Source organism: Centropristis striata, chromosome 22, assembly GCF_030273125.1.
Source record: "Centropristis striata isolate RG_2023a ecotype Rhode Island chromosome 22, C.striata_1.0, whole genome shotgun sequence".
NCBI classification, from domain to species: Eukaryota; Metazoa; Chordata; class Actinopteri; order Perciformes; family Serranidae; genus Centropristis; species Centropristis striata.
In genome coordinates this window covers 13,587,426-13,603,359 of record NC_081538.1, presented here as the reverse complement: position 1 = coordinate 13,603,359, position 15,934 = coordinate 13,587,426, and the positions used below count along the sequence as shown (strand labels likewise).

Here is a 15,934-nt window from a genome sequence, read left to right as displayed (position 1 = left end):
GGTTAATTCAGTTTCAGTAACAATGAGACACTGTAAATGTATATATCAGCCAAGACAATATTTTTTACATTTAAAAAAAAAAATACATTACTCTGTAAAATACACTGTGCACTGTGTTTGTAGCAAAACTATACTGTAATATATATATATAAGTCATCATTTTCGCATTTATTTTTTGTAAAAATATTTTTTCTTACTGTCAAATGTACTTAACACCATATCTCTAACAAAACTATACTGTAATATTTAATGGTAAAATCGTTAATATATGCGGCATTTACAAAGTATTTTCTTGTCAATTATATGACAAAACAGTGTTTCTTTTGATGGAAAAACGTTTTATTTTTTATGGTAAAATATGGTATAAAATGACAATCTTAAACATGAAATCAACAGTGCTAATATCTTTTTACCATAATATTAGAAAAAGTTGCACCGTATTTATTACGGTAAAGTTCTGGCAACCACAGCTGCCGTTTTTTTACCGTAAAAACTATGTTTTTGTTTTTTTTAACAGTGTATGGGGTATGAAATAATTCTAAAGGATATGCCTTTAGAATTATTTCATACCTCATACACTGTAAAAAAAAAAAAATGTTGTTTTTACGAATGATTCAGAATGATTTCAGTGGTTTAAGGAGACCTGAGTGCAGTCTGTGTTGAATAGGTGTCTGACTCTGCTCCCTCTCTCTCCCTGCAGCTGTGCATGCCTAAAGGCCTGTCGTTCAGGACGCAGGCGGACCGGAGGGATCCTCAGTTCCACTCCTTCATCATCACAAAGGAGGATGGCTCTCGGACCTACGGCTTCGTCCACACCTTCTACGAGGAGGTGACAAGCCCACAGATCTGCTCTGCCATGCAGACCCTCTACCAGATGCACAATGCAGAGAGCGCCACCGCCAGCACCCCTTCCTCCTCCTCCTCTTCCTCCTCCTCCAGCATGGACTCCCTGGCCAGCAGTTTAGACGAGGCCGACTCCCCCACCTCCTCGTCCTCCTCGTCTCGTAGGGCGGGCGGCTACGACTCATCGCGGGACACCCTCTACGTGTCCAAGGCCTTGTGTCTGATCACACCCATGCCCTTCATGCACGCCTGCCGACGCTTCCTGTCTCAGCTGCACAGGGCGGTTACTGCAGGCTCCGCCCCCCCGCTGCCCCTGGAGAGCTACGTTCACAACATCCTGTACGAGGTGCCGCTGCCCGCTCCAGGGCGCTCGCTCAAGTTCCACGGTGTATACGAGCCCATTGTGTGCCAGAGGCCCGGGCTGGGGGAGCTGCAGCTGGCTGACTTCCCCCTGGCAGAGGCCTTCAATCTGCTGGGAGTGGAGAACCTGGTCCAGGTGTTCACCTGTACCCTGCTGGAGATGCAGATCCTCCTCTACTCACATGGTAAGCACGCTTGTTAATAACTGCATTCTGTTTCATTTACATTTTACACACACCAAAACTTTTTTGGAATCATTCTTTCTTTCTTCTTTCGGGACAAAAAACAAAAATGATACATTGATGCCTTTCAAATCCGTAAATCATTCGTTCTTTCTATTCTCAGTTGGCAATCAAAAATCAAATAATGAAAAATTGACTGGTTATGTGTTTGTTATTATGACACAAAAAAACCTGAAAAAAATGCTTGTTTTTTCATATTTCAATATTAGGCTCAGATCAAAAATATGACATGGAAAAATGGGCACCAGGATTTTCATTAACTATAATAACCTTGGTATTTACTAACATGTTTTATGTCGTACAACAAAACACAAACATCTCTTCAGCTTGTGTTAACCACAGACCTTATTTCAGACATCTAACCTAAAACCCATTCAAAATCCTCATTGAGTTGAGCCCATGATGCTAAAATGCTAACTTACTTCCTGGTTTAAAACCTCATTCCTTGACATAGGGGAAAACCAGATTCCGTAACTGAGAAATTCCACCACACTTCCTGAAACGTATTTGTTACTATTCTATATAATAAATCATCTTTTGCTGAAATTCGCACTATTTCTCTGTGCAGGAAAGAACAATAATAGAGTGATAAAATCCATTAATATCATCATATTTCATGTTGAACTAAATATTCGTTCTAGTATCTCACTTTGAGGTTTGAGTTAAAGGGATGCTGCTTCTGTGTGGCTGAAGGCAGAAAGTGATAAAGTTTGACTTTATTGTGCAGCCTGATTCACACAAGTTCAAAGTACTTTACATAATTACTATAAATACCAAAAAATGAGCATGCAGGAATAAGGTCAGCAGGCAGGCTGTGTTGGGATGGAGTCTAAAAAACATATGCTTCCTCATTAATTTCAATCAGACTCTGCTGAAGAGGAAAGTTACAGCCCAAACTTATGAGCAACATAAGATAGAATGGAGAAGAGATTTTCTATGAAATTTGACTTTTCAGTGGAGACATTTAATTGAAACTTAGAGGCAGCCTGCCAGGCAAGGAAAACTGTTACTTAGTGTTGTGTTGCCAGCTCAGAGACAAAAGAAAACGGAGAAAAAAATGTCAGATAATCTTGAGCTACACAGTGATCAGATTTTCCTTCATCTATTATTCACAGCTGCAGTGAGGCACTGTTGTAGGACCTCACATCGAGAGCAGATACTTTGAACTGGTCTGTGGACCAAGATCACCTTTCATCCTACATCCCTACATCCTACGCTTTCTCAGTTTCAATCCTCCAGTCTGCAGCACGCTGCAACACTTTCTGTGTTTGTTTATCTCCTGCGCCGCATGAGTCATGTAGAATAGAATAGAAAAGGTTTGCAGTGCACGCACACCAGCTCCACAACCCCAAAATAACTGTGTATCTACAGTATTGTGCAACATAAAAATTCTGTAGCAGGAGGAGCTCCTGTGGCGCACAGCAATTACAAGAGGTGAACAAGTGAAATCAGCCTGCTGTTCCTTGAAAATGGTAAACCTACTAAATCCAGAAGTGCATCTTTAAAACTTCTGAACTGTGTCATTTAAATGAGCACAATTATCAGGTTCACCTCCCTCGCAGCTGTGATGAACTTATCTATAGAGACCAAAACTGTTTTTCTCCCAGGCTGTAAACATGTTTATTTCTGCTGTAAATTTGGCAATTACTCCTTGGGGGTCTATTGGTTTCACTTTTCTGCCCCGCAGGCTGCCACTATCTCTGCACCCACAGTGTAATGACACCACATGGGTTAAGGATTAGATGCTGTAGTCTCATTGGCTGACTGTATTGCTTCGTACTGTACTGCAGCACAGTGGCTCAGCTCAGAGGGAGTCATTAGGCCTCAGGGTGAGATTAGAAGGCAGCTTCAGGACACTTTGTGTTTGGACTAGTGGGGTATACTTTACTACTGTGGCACTGCTGTTAATAACTGCTCTGAAACTGTGAAAAGTCAGCACCTAAGTAAAAATCATCAGGAACATTTTAATATAAAGTAACTTGCCAACTGCTTTGTGCAATAAACTGTCAAGCTGAGTTCTGGCCGGTTCCAATCGTAGAATAGATAGTTCCTGCAAGCTGGCAGGGCCAAGAAACTACAAGATTTTACTCCACACAACTACATGTACATTTAAAGGGCACACATTCCACCACAAAACAATAGGGATGTTTCCACTACCGGGCAATACCCGGAATGAGGCTGGTTTCACTTGCTGAAACGCCCCTAATTTGAATATGAGCCTTCCTGAGCAGGCTTTTGACGGAACTTTTTTTGTCCCTGTAGAAGAGCAGGGCCGTTTTGCTCCCCTGGAAAAAGCCTGGTTGCTGATTGGATAGATCGCTAAGCAGGATGTGACACAGTCATTTGTAAAAGCCGGTAAAGCACTGTTGCCAACTTAGCGACTTTGTTGCTATATTTAACGACTTTTCAGACCCCCTTAGCGAATATTTTTCCAAAACGCGTCTGGAAACAAATCCAGCAACTTTTTCTGGTGTTATTGGAGACTTTTGGAAACTCGTTCTTACTCTTCTTAAGGAGCCTCGTTAAGAAGAGTAACAACGAGTTTAAGTCGGAGGGGATGTTAACCCCTTAGCGTCCAGTCTGCAAATTGCTAATAGGCTAACAGTTAGCTCTGTAGCAGTACAGTGTGTATGTGCTGCTGCTGCAGGAGGTGTTCACTTAGCGATCTCTGTTTGTTTCCAAAAAGCACCGGACACTTTGTGCACAGTTAGTGATGCTGGTTAATTCACGATCACTATGTTTATGATCAACGGAGACGCTGTGCATAATAAGCCATGCTGCTTTGTTTATGATCAGCTGCTGACTTTGTGCACAGTTAGCGACGGCGGCCACAGTTGCTTCTCCCATGTTTAATTCATCGCTTATGTGATCACGGCCGAAACTGTCACTGATCGATTACGCAAGGATCGAAAACCATCCCTCTAGGGGCCTTTTTGTGATGGAGACACACAGAGTCAGCGGACATTTGAGAGGGCATGGCCTGAGACTTTTCCGGTGGCCACTCTTCCCCTTAAAGGAAACACGCCTATTGTGTGTTACCACTAGTACTGACCTGTTCCTTTAAGTACGGGGTAGTAAGCATAAACTGTGAATAGCTAGAAACACTGCATCAGAAGAACCTCCATCCTGAGCATCTACCCAGATTGACACAGAAAAAAGGACAACAGCAATGATCACCTTGCACCAAAATGTCAAATTAAACCAGATCTCACAAATTAGGACTGTATATCTGCTGCATTTAAGGAAATTTGTGGCAGAGTAGTGTTAGAAATGTTAACTGAAGCAGTCTCAGTGGGCAAACTGCTCCGCTCTCATCCCATTATCCTTTGATGAAAAATGGGTCTCAGTGTTTTATTCATTACTGTCAGCGTCAAAGGCAGTTGCTTCTGTAGGGAAATGATTAGAACCAAATCTCATTCTGAAATGAAAAAAAAATCCCTGTTTTGTTCAAGTGTTTGTCATTTTTCATTGGGAATCACCGCTGGCACTCAGCCCGGGCTCCGACTGTGTCCAAACGAGCCCTCATTTCCATGTGACGAGGGGGAAACCCTGCACAGAGCGCTGTTTGACTGGAGGCAGGTGATCGAAGGGTTCAGTTCAGGGGAAAGATGGAGAACGTTTGCTGGATGTTAATGAGACGATGCCCGGACATATGTTCCCACGCTCCTCTTAATCAATCAACAAGCAATTACACCAAGAAATACAGGCATCATCAGCCCTCCTAGCTGTCCTCCTTATACACTTCTAGGATGTGACGGATGGGGATAGAAAGTGGCAGGCTAGTGTCTCCTCCAATCATGGGGCACAGTGGGGGGTTGGGGCATGCAGGAATGTCATTATATGGTAATCAGTGTAGCTAATTTACATTCCTGGCAGGCAATACACAGAGTCCCCTAGTTCCAGTGAAGGGTAATGCTAATGCTACAGCTTACAATGATATTTAGACAACAGTGTGCTTCCAACTTTGTGGTAGCAATAGCTCTTTCCTGTTCTAATGACGATGCTATGCACAATGCCACATCTGTAAAGACATGGTTTCCCAGTAAGCCACATCAAAGAGCTTTGAAATGAACTAGATACCATTTGAGGGCCAGGATTTCAGATCAGCTCTGTGTTAAAACAACAGCTGTATTGGTGGTGGGGTGTTGTTTCAGATACTGATGAGACATGAAATATGATCCAAGAAATTCAGTTTGAGGATCTCTGAATTCAAAGGTTTCTTAGACCCCTAAATATTACATAATGCTGTAAAATAATATGAGGCAGGACAACAGTACAACAGTAGAAATAGAGTGATAATGTTATAAAGTAATCAGGAATGTTAAATTAAGAAGGTAGTTGAATGGTCGACCTTGCCGAAACGCCCCTAATTTGAATGTGAGCCGGCCCTAGCAGCCGTTTGACTGGATGTTTTTTGGCCCTTTGGAAGAGCAGGGCAATTTTTCTCCCCTGAAAAAAGCCTGGTTGCTGATAGAGATGTTCCGATACAATTTTTTCCCTCCCGATACCGATTCTGATACTTGTGCTGTGGGTATCGGCCGATACCGAGTACCGAATCCGATACCAGTATGTTATAAAAAAAAATATCATACTACACCTACATGACTGAGATATGATTATCATTGTGGTAAGGCCTGGCTCAGGTTAAACCCTTTGTAAAACATGAATAAATACAGCAGATTCAAGCCATTTATTTTTACATTTATTTTTAAATAAAACCGTGTACAAACAGTTGTCCAACAGCAACTTAAATAAATAAAGCGTCACTGTTTTGAGAGCCTAACAGAGCAAACCAGTAAATAGATTACTAATTTAATAAATTACGTGGTATCAGATCGGTGCCTGGACTCCAGTGCTCGCCGATACAGATGGCAGCATTTTTGGCAGTATTGGAGCAATTTCCGATACTGGTTTCGGAATCAGAAAAGCTCTAGTTGCTGATTGTATAGAACGCTAAGCGGGATTTGACATGCTGAGCGGGATGTGACGTAATACTCGACGCCACAACAACGTGCCGTTTTTAAAAGGCAGCGAAGTAGCTAGTAGTCACAAGTGACAAGAAACATTAGCCCCTTTCATAGTATGGTTCTGCAAATTCTCCACTATATTGCTGGAAAGACCTGTGCTGGCTTTTCACCTTAGGGCGTTCATAGTGATCCCATGAAGGTGTGATATTCTGCCCTTTCATAGTGCAGTATGGCGTCGCAAAACGAGATGCACAGTAGCACAGTGCTAATAGGCTAACAGTTAGCTCTGTAGTAGTACAGTATGTATGTGCTGCAGCATTAAGTGTTCACTTAGCGATCTCTGTTTGTTTAAAACAAGCACACTTTGTGCACAGTTAGCGATGCTGGTAAATTACGATCAGCGGCGGACACTTTGTGTACAGTTAGCATGCCCGTTTGTTTATGATCAGTGGTGGACACTTTGTGTAGAGTTCGTATGCCCATTTGTTTACATCGGCAGACGCTGTGCACAGTTAGCAATGGCGGCGCAGTTGTTGTGCATGTTGTCGAAACTGTCGATAAGTGATTATGCAACGATCGAAAACCATACGTCACCTCCAGAGTCTCGTAAATCCTGCTGGGGCCTTTTTTTGTTACAGAGACATGCCTAGTGAGTGGCCGTTTGAGAGGGAGTGGCCTGAGACTTTGCCAGCTGCCACTCTTTACCCTAATGGAATCGCGCCAGGTTAGTCAGGTTGAGTCAGGTTAAACATTTTCTGCAGAAATATCTTGAGTGGATTTGTTGTAACCCCTGCATTGGCATCCCCGCTGTGTTACAGGCTTAAGTCAGTCTGAATGACTGCTTGTTGATTGTTTAACTATTTTTAAGAGGCACCAAAACCACTGCTTTAAGGTTAGGCCCTAAAACCTCTATCCTAAGATTTGGGGGGGAAAAAGACCAGGGTTAGGCTTCAAAACTAAGTACTTCCGGACATAACTTCTCACAAGAAGACACAAACACCGGTCTCTTTAGGTGATTGGCCTATCCACCACCACTGTTCCTACCCTTCTAATAGCCAACCTACATAGCTTCTAGGGGTGGAACGGTTCACAAAATCCACGGTTCGGTTCAGTTCTGGGTTTTATGGTAACGGTTTTCGGTTCGGTATACGTTGATTGTTAGGAAAATCAATTGTGTCTTGTATAGTCGGGTTAAAACTGAAAGAATGAAGCAGTCTAACATTTGATACATCATTGTGAGACAAGGGACATTGCTAGTTCCAACATGTGCTTCATTTACTTGGCAAACACAGTTATCTTTAACAAAGAAGCATAGGCTCTATCAACACTTGACTGAGGTCCCTTTGTTTGAAATTAACTCAAAAATAATGTTGACATGTATCAATTGCCTGATTATCAGTACTTCATGGAAAACTCATTTTTTTCCTCTTGAACTTAAAAGTGCAGTGCTTGAAATACAATCAAAGAATTAAGGCTGGATTTCTTATCAAACTTAAGTGTCACTGTGCTATCTAAAATAACAAAATAAATCATCCAGTAAATAATCATCAATATAAAATGTAGCTTAAACCAAACTAACACATACTGCACTGCAACTTCCAGTCTGTCACTGCTTCTGTCACTGCTTCAGAGAGATGCTCTCTAGTATGGCTCTCATAAAGGGGGCGTGTCTGTAAAACGGAGCTTTTCATCTGCCATTCTGAGGTAATGTAATGGGCAATCACAGTCAGGAAACTTTCAGTAGCCCTAGAGGTCCATCCATCAGTAGTTAGCGCTACAGAGGCTGTGTCAGACAACTCTTTAACAATTCCTTGTCGGGTCTCTTCATAAAGTGCGGTAATTACCGTGTTGCTGAAGTGTTTGCGGGAGGGGATTTTATATCGTGGCTCCCGTGCTTTAATCATAGAACGGAATAGTGTTGCCGTTAGCGTAAACAACACGTGTTGCACAATGCTTGCACACTGTCGCACTTTTGTCAACAACTTTCTTACCGCCGTCATCGTAGGTCACTCTAAATGCAAAGTGGTCCCATACAGCCGAGCTATAGAGTGCTGCTGGTGCACCTTCTAACTCTGGCTCTTTCCCACTCACCATACCCACACATTTCTCCACAACAACTGACCCACTACTCTTTCTATCTGCTACACCCGGCTCACTGCTTCGCTTGTTGTTGTTGTTGTTGTTGTTCACTACTGGTGGTTGGCTTTAGGCGCAGTAGCGCCACATTTTGCTCTGGAGTGTACACGCTTCGCCCCTCATGAGAAAAATCAGCAGCGCATGAACCGAACGCAACACACGCAAATTGAACCGAGACAGTCGAACCGAACAATTCTGACGGTTTTCATGAACCGTTCCATCCCTAATAGCTTCTAACATTACGTTGCTTCATCTTTGAACAAAATTTTGTAGGATACACTGAAGACCTCACTGAAGCCTGCTGTATAGTTCTAACACTCTTGCGCAACCACAGACCTCTACAATTAGATCATTTGGGCAGATATTGCGCTTCTCAAAATGTTGAAAATTGCACTCTTCAGCTGCACTATCTGTGCACTTTCTTTAGTACACCTGACTCAACCACTTCTTCCTGGCTTTCTTCAAAAATCCATTTGAATCCACACAGCCAACGCATTGTACTGCAAGGTTCCATCTTGTGGGCGCTTTTGTTCAGCACATACATCAACGATCATTGGTATGTGACGTTGTGGAGATATTGATGTATGCTGATGACACAGTCTTGTTTACACATGGCAAAGAGCCACGACAGGTTGCCACCAAATTGACACAAACACTTACTAAAGTCACAAAGTGGCTGAACAGTTCTTGTCTCACATTAAATACTGATAAAACTGTCACCATGTTCTTTCGAAATAGATTTAAACAAAGTACTATTCCAAACATATACATAGATGGAAAAAAAGTTAAAAAATGTCAATGAGTTTAAATACCTGGGAGTGACTTTAGACTCCACACTCACTTTCCAGTTCACTGCCAGTGGCTGACCAAGGGTTTCACACAGTATTAGTTCTTCCTTGTTTCTTGATTTGTTTTGGGACAAGAAGCGTCTCTAAGCCTCATTTTTATTCATTTCTAATCTTCCCTCCATATAGTCATTTCCTGACTCTTTTCCTGTTGCTGTTGAAGTCTACCATCTCTGCATTTGAAGCACACCTAATGTCAGCTGTTTACCACAGACAGCTCACTTCTTCCCTTGTGAGACTGAGCTGTCTGTGTTTATCAGTCCCTGATGCACAGTAACAGTTTCACAATGACTCGACATGTCCTGTCCTGTTTTTCAGCATCAGGCCCTGTTTCTGACGCGGCTTTCGGCACTGCCGTGCTTTGCCATATCAGATTTGATCCTTTTTAGGTGATAACATGCTTGCTCATCTATCACAGGCACTTGCACCTGTCATATTTCAAAAGGGAGTTTCTCTGGCGATGCAGCAAATGTTGTCACAGATGAATCATCATCTTTTTGAAAGGAACACCCATAGCTATTTCTAACTGGAACCAAAATGATGAATTAGTTCAACTCAGTTAAGCAAGAGGAGAAAATAAATTCACACTATTAAATTCCAACCTCATCATCTATTCCCCACGAGGCCTTGAAGTGTGAGCTTTGAAGTTTCTCACTTTGAGGAAAGGAAAGAGGGTGAAATTTATGAGGTGTGAAAGATATATCACTTAGGAGAAGCACTTTGGAGACATGTCAGGTTATAACAGCAAAGTGTTAACGAAGCCAGCTGAGACACTGAGGATAAACTTATCCTGGTGTGATGTGAGCGTGAAAAGGAGCAGGTTGGAAAGGATCTGATGAAACACAAAAAGGGAGAGTTTCAGTAAGACTCCCAGCCTATGTTTCCCACAGAGGGGGGTGTGTGGGAGAAACTTTGAACCTGTTCAGACTTGAGATAAAGCAAATACAGACTTACACCAAACATACAGCACATACACACAAAGAGAGGTGGGTGGTTCTGACTGGCATAGCTTGTTTCTGAGTATGGATTTAATGTTAGCTCATGGGTATGTCAGTTGTTTTGTACACTGTAAAAATGTCTGTAGATTTTAAGGTGAAAAACTGCTAAACCATGACAGTAAAAGACGGTAAAATGATGAATGGAATCGTTCAGTTTCAGTAACAATGAAACACTGCAAATGTATATACAGTAGTGTTCAAAATAACAGCAGTCCAATTTGACTAACCAGATTAATCCAGGTTTTTAGTATATTTTTTATTGCTACATGGCAAACAAGGTACCAGTAGGTGCAGTAGATTCTTAGAAAACCAACAAGACCCAGCATTCGTGATATGCACGCTCGTAAGGCTGTGCAATTGGACAATTAGTTGAAAGGGGTGTTCAAAAAAATAGCAGTGTCTGCCTTTGACTTTACAAACTTTTTTGTTTCTAGGATTTAGCAATCCTGTGAATCACTAAACTAATATTTAGTTGGATGATCAGTTTTTTATAACTGCTTCACATCTGTGTGGCACGGAGTCAACCAACTTGTGGCACCTTTCAGCTGTTATTCCACTCCAAGATTCTCTAACAACATTCCACAATTAATTTACATTTCTTGGTTTTGCTTCAGAAACAGCATTTTTGATGTCACCCCACAAGTTCTCAACTGGATTAAGGTCTGGGGATTGGGCTGGCCACTCCATAACATCAATGTTGTTGGCTTGGAACCAAGATTTTGCTCGTTTACTTGTACTTGTACTTTGAATTTTACGTTCAGTCCAGGACCTCTGGCTACTTTGTCAAAGCAAGTCGCAGACTTATGTGGCATTGATCCCCTGTGCCATTGAATCCATTAGCCACCATTCTGTCTCTAAATAATATGAAGACTTTGTTGTTTTTGTGTGTTCTCTGATCGTCAGACCATATTTGGATAAGGGCCTTTTTCTTCATCATTATCCCATATCTGTCCACAAGACATTTTTCATCCTGCTACTACATTGCCTGGTGTTGATTCTCAAATGTTCGCCAAAATTCAACCCAAAATGCTGTTTTTGGTTCGCTTCCTTCCTTTGGTTCAGATTGTGTTCTCACCTGCAGTAAACTGAAGTCTGGTGCACCTGGAAGCGAACTAAGATCCCCATATTTTAGTGGACCGGAGATCGGTTCTTTACTCCGCACCTGAGTTCTTTTAGCATTCACACCAGAAAAACAGACTATCGGACAAAACACTCCGAGTTCGTTTCAGGCGGATCAAACAGATCAGGTATAAATGCCCCTGAGGAAGCAAAGCTGCTACAACAGTAGCTGTGTTTCCACTAGGGGGAAAAGTGGCCACCGGGAAAGTCTCAGGCCACACCCTCTCAAAAGTCCGCTCACTCTGCGTGTCTCCAGAGGGATTTTGAGAGTCTGGAGGTGACGTATGGTTTTCACCGTCGCTAACTGTGCACAACGTCAGCAGCTGAAAGCAGCATGGCTAATTATGCACTCCGCTGATCATAAACTGATCATAAACATAGTGATTGTGAATTAATGGCATCGCTAACTGTGCACAGAGTGTCTGGAGCTTGTTGTAAACAAACAGAGATCGCTAAGTGAACACCTCCTGCAGCAGCAGCACATACACACTGTACTGCTACAGAGCTAACTGTAGCTAACTGCTGCTAACGGGGGCTCTTCTTAACGAGCCGGGCTCCAGCTCGTTAGTCGCTAAGTTGCTAAGTTGCTAAAGTCGCTAAGTTGGCAACACTGCTTCGCCCCGTTTACAAATGGTGTGTGTTGTTGTTGTGTAGAGTACTACGTCACATCCTGCTTAGCGATCTATCCAATCAGTAACCAGGCTGTTTTCAGGGGAGAAAAAAGATCCTCCTCTTCAACAGGGATGAAAAAAGTCCCGACAAAAGCCGGCTCCAGACTGCTCGTATTGAAATTAGAGGCGTTTCAGCAAGTGAGACCTGCCTCATTCTGGGTATTGCCCGTTAGTGGAAACAGCCGTAGTGTCACATGTTACTGGTACGTCAGTAGTGTCTTTCTCTCCCCCATACATACACCATGCTGTGCAAATCATTTTAATTAAAGTGAACTTGGTCATATATGTGTCAGTAGACTTCACTGTGAAGCTCACTAGTTAAAATGTAGCAGGTGCTGTTGATTCTACAATCAAACTTTTTGATCCTAACTCTGGTAATTATAGTCTTTTATACAGCTTCTACAACTACAGCTACAAAAGCCAGACTAAAATATAGGAGTGAACCAGTTGAATCTTAAATGAATACAGTTACATGAAGTGTACTTAGTGTACGCAGATAGTTAAAGATGAGATTACACACCAACCCAGCAGAAGAGAGTCACTAATGTTACTTTGAAATATGGCCGCTTTAAAATTACTTTAAAATTACCTTACACTTTACACCTTAAGGTCCCAAAACGGTCCCTCTCATATAAGTATATTTTATATATATATATATATATATATATTTTTTTTTTTTAAATTCACTTTCACCACATCAAATCTTTTAGCAGCTTCCGACCTAACCATAGATATAAAAATGTTTTGTTATTTTTATGTTTTGATTCCCTTTTTGTCATAAGAACCCCTGATTTTCTCAAAAACACAAAATATGCAATATTTTTAAAAAATAAGGTGCAAAGTGGAATATTTGGGGTGAGGTTATTACAGCCTTGAATAGGTCAATAATTGAAACTTCATATCAATCCCAACACACCAAGAACATTTTTATTTTTCATTACCATAATTGCAAGGTAAGAGAAGCAGGCCTCCATTGAAACTGTATGTGATTTAGCTCTGCTGCCCCTGGTAGTTTGAGGGGGGTCATCTGACCTAAAACCTATTGTCCATGTATTTTGAAGGGAGAGGCTTAGATTTTTTAGGTATTCATGGGAAAAGCATTATATTATGTCAGGGTTACAGTGTATCAAAATTATGTGTTTATAATGGGAGTCAATGGGACCAAAACGGGCCATAAGGCTCAAAGTGTGAGAGTTATGTGTATCTCATGATCTATACACCTTGAAAAAGAGGAATTTTGGATTTTTTTAAATTATAATAAAAAACAAACCCTGGCCAAGTTTCATACAATTAGCCTTTAAACTGACAGATATATTGAGAATCAAAAACATAAAATAAGCTGAATGTACACGTTTGGTCCCTAAGGTGCCTCGAGGGTTAAAGTTGCATAATTGTGAATACTGTGAGAAAGTATTAAAATATGACATATAACAAAGAGATGTGGTTACATTTCATGCGCACACCATCACACACACACACACAAACACACACACACTTTTCTCTTTTCCTGTCACCACAAGCCTGTTTTCCCCGTCACAGTACATAATGTCCTTTCAAGCACTGGTGAACACACACACTCATTTTGTCACGTTCTGCTCACTGTCATTTCATAATGATGGAAAAAGAAAGTGTGTTGACACTGATTTGTGCATGTGTGTAACTTGCATTTATCACCATAATGAAATATAGAGACATTACAGAAGTATTCTGATCACTTTATCAACATCTAGATGGTTAAAGCGGCTGTGTGTTATAAGACATCATCATGTCACACTCAGGAAGCAAACCAGCAGAGCAGCTGCTTCTCGTCAAGTTTCTCCTATTGAATATAAATGACTGTGGTCTGTGCTTCAACAGCTTAATGCATTTACAATGAAAGCGCACAGGTTCTATATGTGCACATACAGACAGCAGGACACGGGCTGAACTCGGCGGAATGAAAGGAAATGAGAAAGGGGGAGGGGTATAACTCTATCATGTTTTAGTCTTTTCTTTTTTTATCCTTTCCTCGAGGTGGTGCAGGCTTTTCATTCCACCATCACAATAATATCTGATGAAACTGCTGCTGAACTCAATACTAAAGCCAGTCTGCTACCACTGGCCTTAATCTGTTTTAGAGACAATACTCTCTCTCTCCCTCTCTCTCTCTCTCTCTCTCTCTCTCACACACACACACACACACACACACACACACACAAACAATTGTGATTGAAAAGAATCCAACAGAATGTAATTCCTCTTGTCTTTAACCCTAACTCATTCTCAGATTGAGTTTGATTCAGGCCTCTTGCTCATCAATGCTCTAAATATCATATATATATTTCATAAACCTCTTACTATTTCTCTCTCTACTCAGTTCAAGAGACCGTGTAGTGCAGTTATTGAAAATACATTCCAACTTACTTTCATACACTGTAAAAAAAAAAAAACCTGTTGTTTTTACGGTAAAAAAAAAGGCAGCTGTGGTTGCCAGAACTTTAACGTAATAAATACGGTAGAACTTTTTTTTATATTACAGTAAAAAGATATTGGCACTGTTGATTTCATGTTTAACATTGCCATTTTTTTTCCAGTTTTTCTGTATAAATAAAAGTTTTTTCTATCAAAAGAAACGCTGTTCTGCCATATAAATAAGACAAGAAAATACTTTGAGTGAAAGCGCATAAATTAAAGATTTTTACCATGAAGTGTTACAGTATATTTTTGTTAGAGATATGGTGTTTAGTACATTTAAAAGTGAGAAAAAGTATTTTTTACAAAAGATAAATGCAAAAATTACAGTGATGCTTGTATATATAAATTCATTAAATACATATGTATTTTTCAAAAAACAAAACTGTAAAAAATATTGTTTTGGCTGATATATACATTTACTGTGTTTCATTGTTACTGAAACTGAATTAACCCTCCTGTCATGGTTTAGCAGTATTTCACCCTTAAATCTATAGACATTTTTTTTTACAGTGAATACAACGTAAATAAAAACAAAAAGGCATCAGAATTCAGTGTATATTTACAAATCCAACATTGAATATATATGAAATAAAAATATGTTTATATTTTATTTAATTTTTTTATTTCTTCTTCATTGTTGCTTTCTTATTCTTGCATTTATCCATGCTTGTTCTGTCAAAGCACTTTGTGAAAGCTGTTTTTAAGGGTGCTATATAAATAAAGGTATCATTATTAGTAGTACATCTTATTTTGAAATAATTCTGGTGAAATTGTATAATTCATTAATTCTCGATCCTCTGTCCTTCTCTCAGACTACCAGCGGCTGATGACGGTGGCAGAGAGCATCACCACGCTGCTCTTTCCCTTCCAGTGGCAGCACGTCTACGTCCCCATCCTGCCAGCTTCTCTCCTCCACTTCCTGGACGCTCCTGTCCCCTACCTGATGGGCCTGCAGTCCAAAGAGGGCACAGACCGCTCCAAACTGGAGCTTCCTCAGGAGGTACACAGCAGCCCATGAATTGTAATATATTCAGCCTAGCCTGGGTTTTCTGGAGAGTTGGGGTGGGCACACTCCTGCCTCCTGGCTGTTTTTACCACACACACCAACCATGACATGACACCAGTGACACTTTCTAAATTATTTTAACATTAATGCCGTCCACTGTTAGCCTGGCTAACGCCAGACTATATCACAAATTAGATATAGTCTGGAGACCACCTGTTAATTTTTCTGTAGAGGAGGCATGGTTTACGATCCTCCAGAACCATTTATTGGGTGCTACGAATGTCTATCAAAAG

The 15,934-nt window shown here is 40.9% G+C and overlaps 1 protein-coding gene across 4 annotated transcripts in view; it reads left to right on the top strand.

The window, feature by feature from the left end:
* The window catches only part of LOC131960761 (DENN domain-containing protein 5B-like), a 133,090-nt gene that overhangs the window by 69,677 nt on the left and 47,479 nt on the right, over positions 1–15,934 (top strand). For all 4 annotated transcript variants that reach the window (XM_059326031.1, XM_059326029.1, XM_059326032.1 and 1 more), the window contains 2 exons: positions 701–1,388; positions 15,448–15,635. In XM_059326031.1, the coding sequence (XP_059182014.1) occupies positions 701–1,388; positions 15,448–15,635 (876 nt within the window). The remainder of the gene's footprint in view (positions 1–700; positions 1,389–15,447; positions 15,636–15,934) is intronic.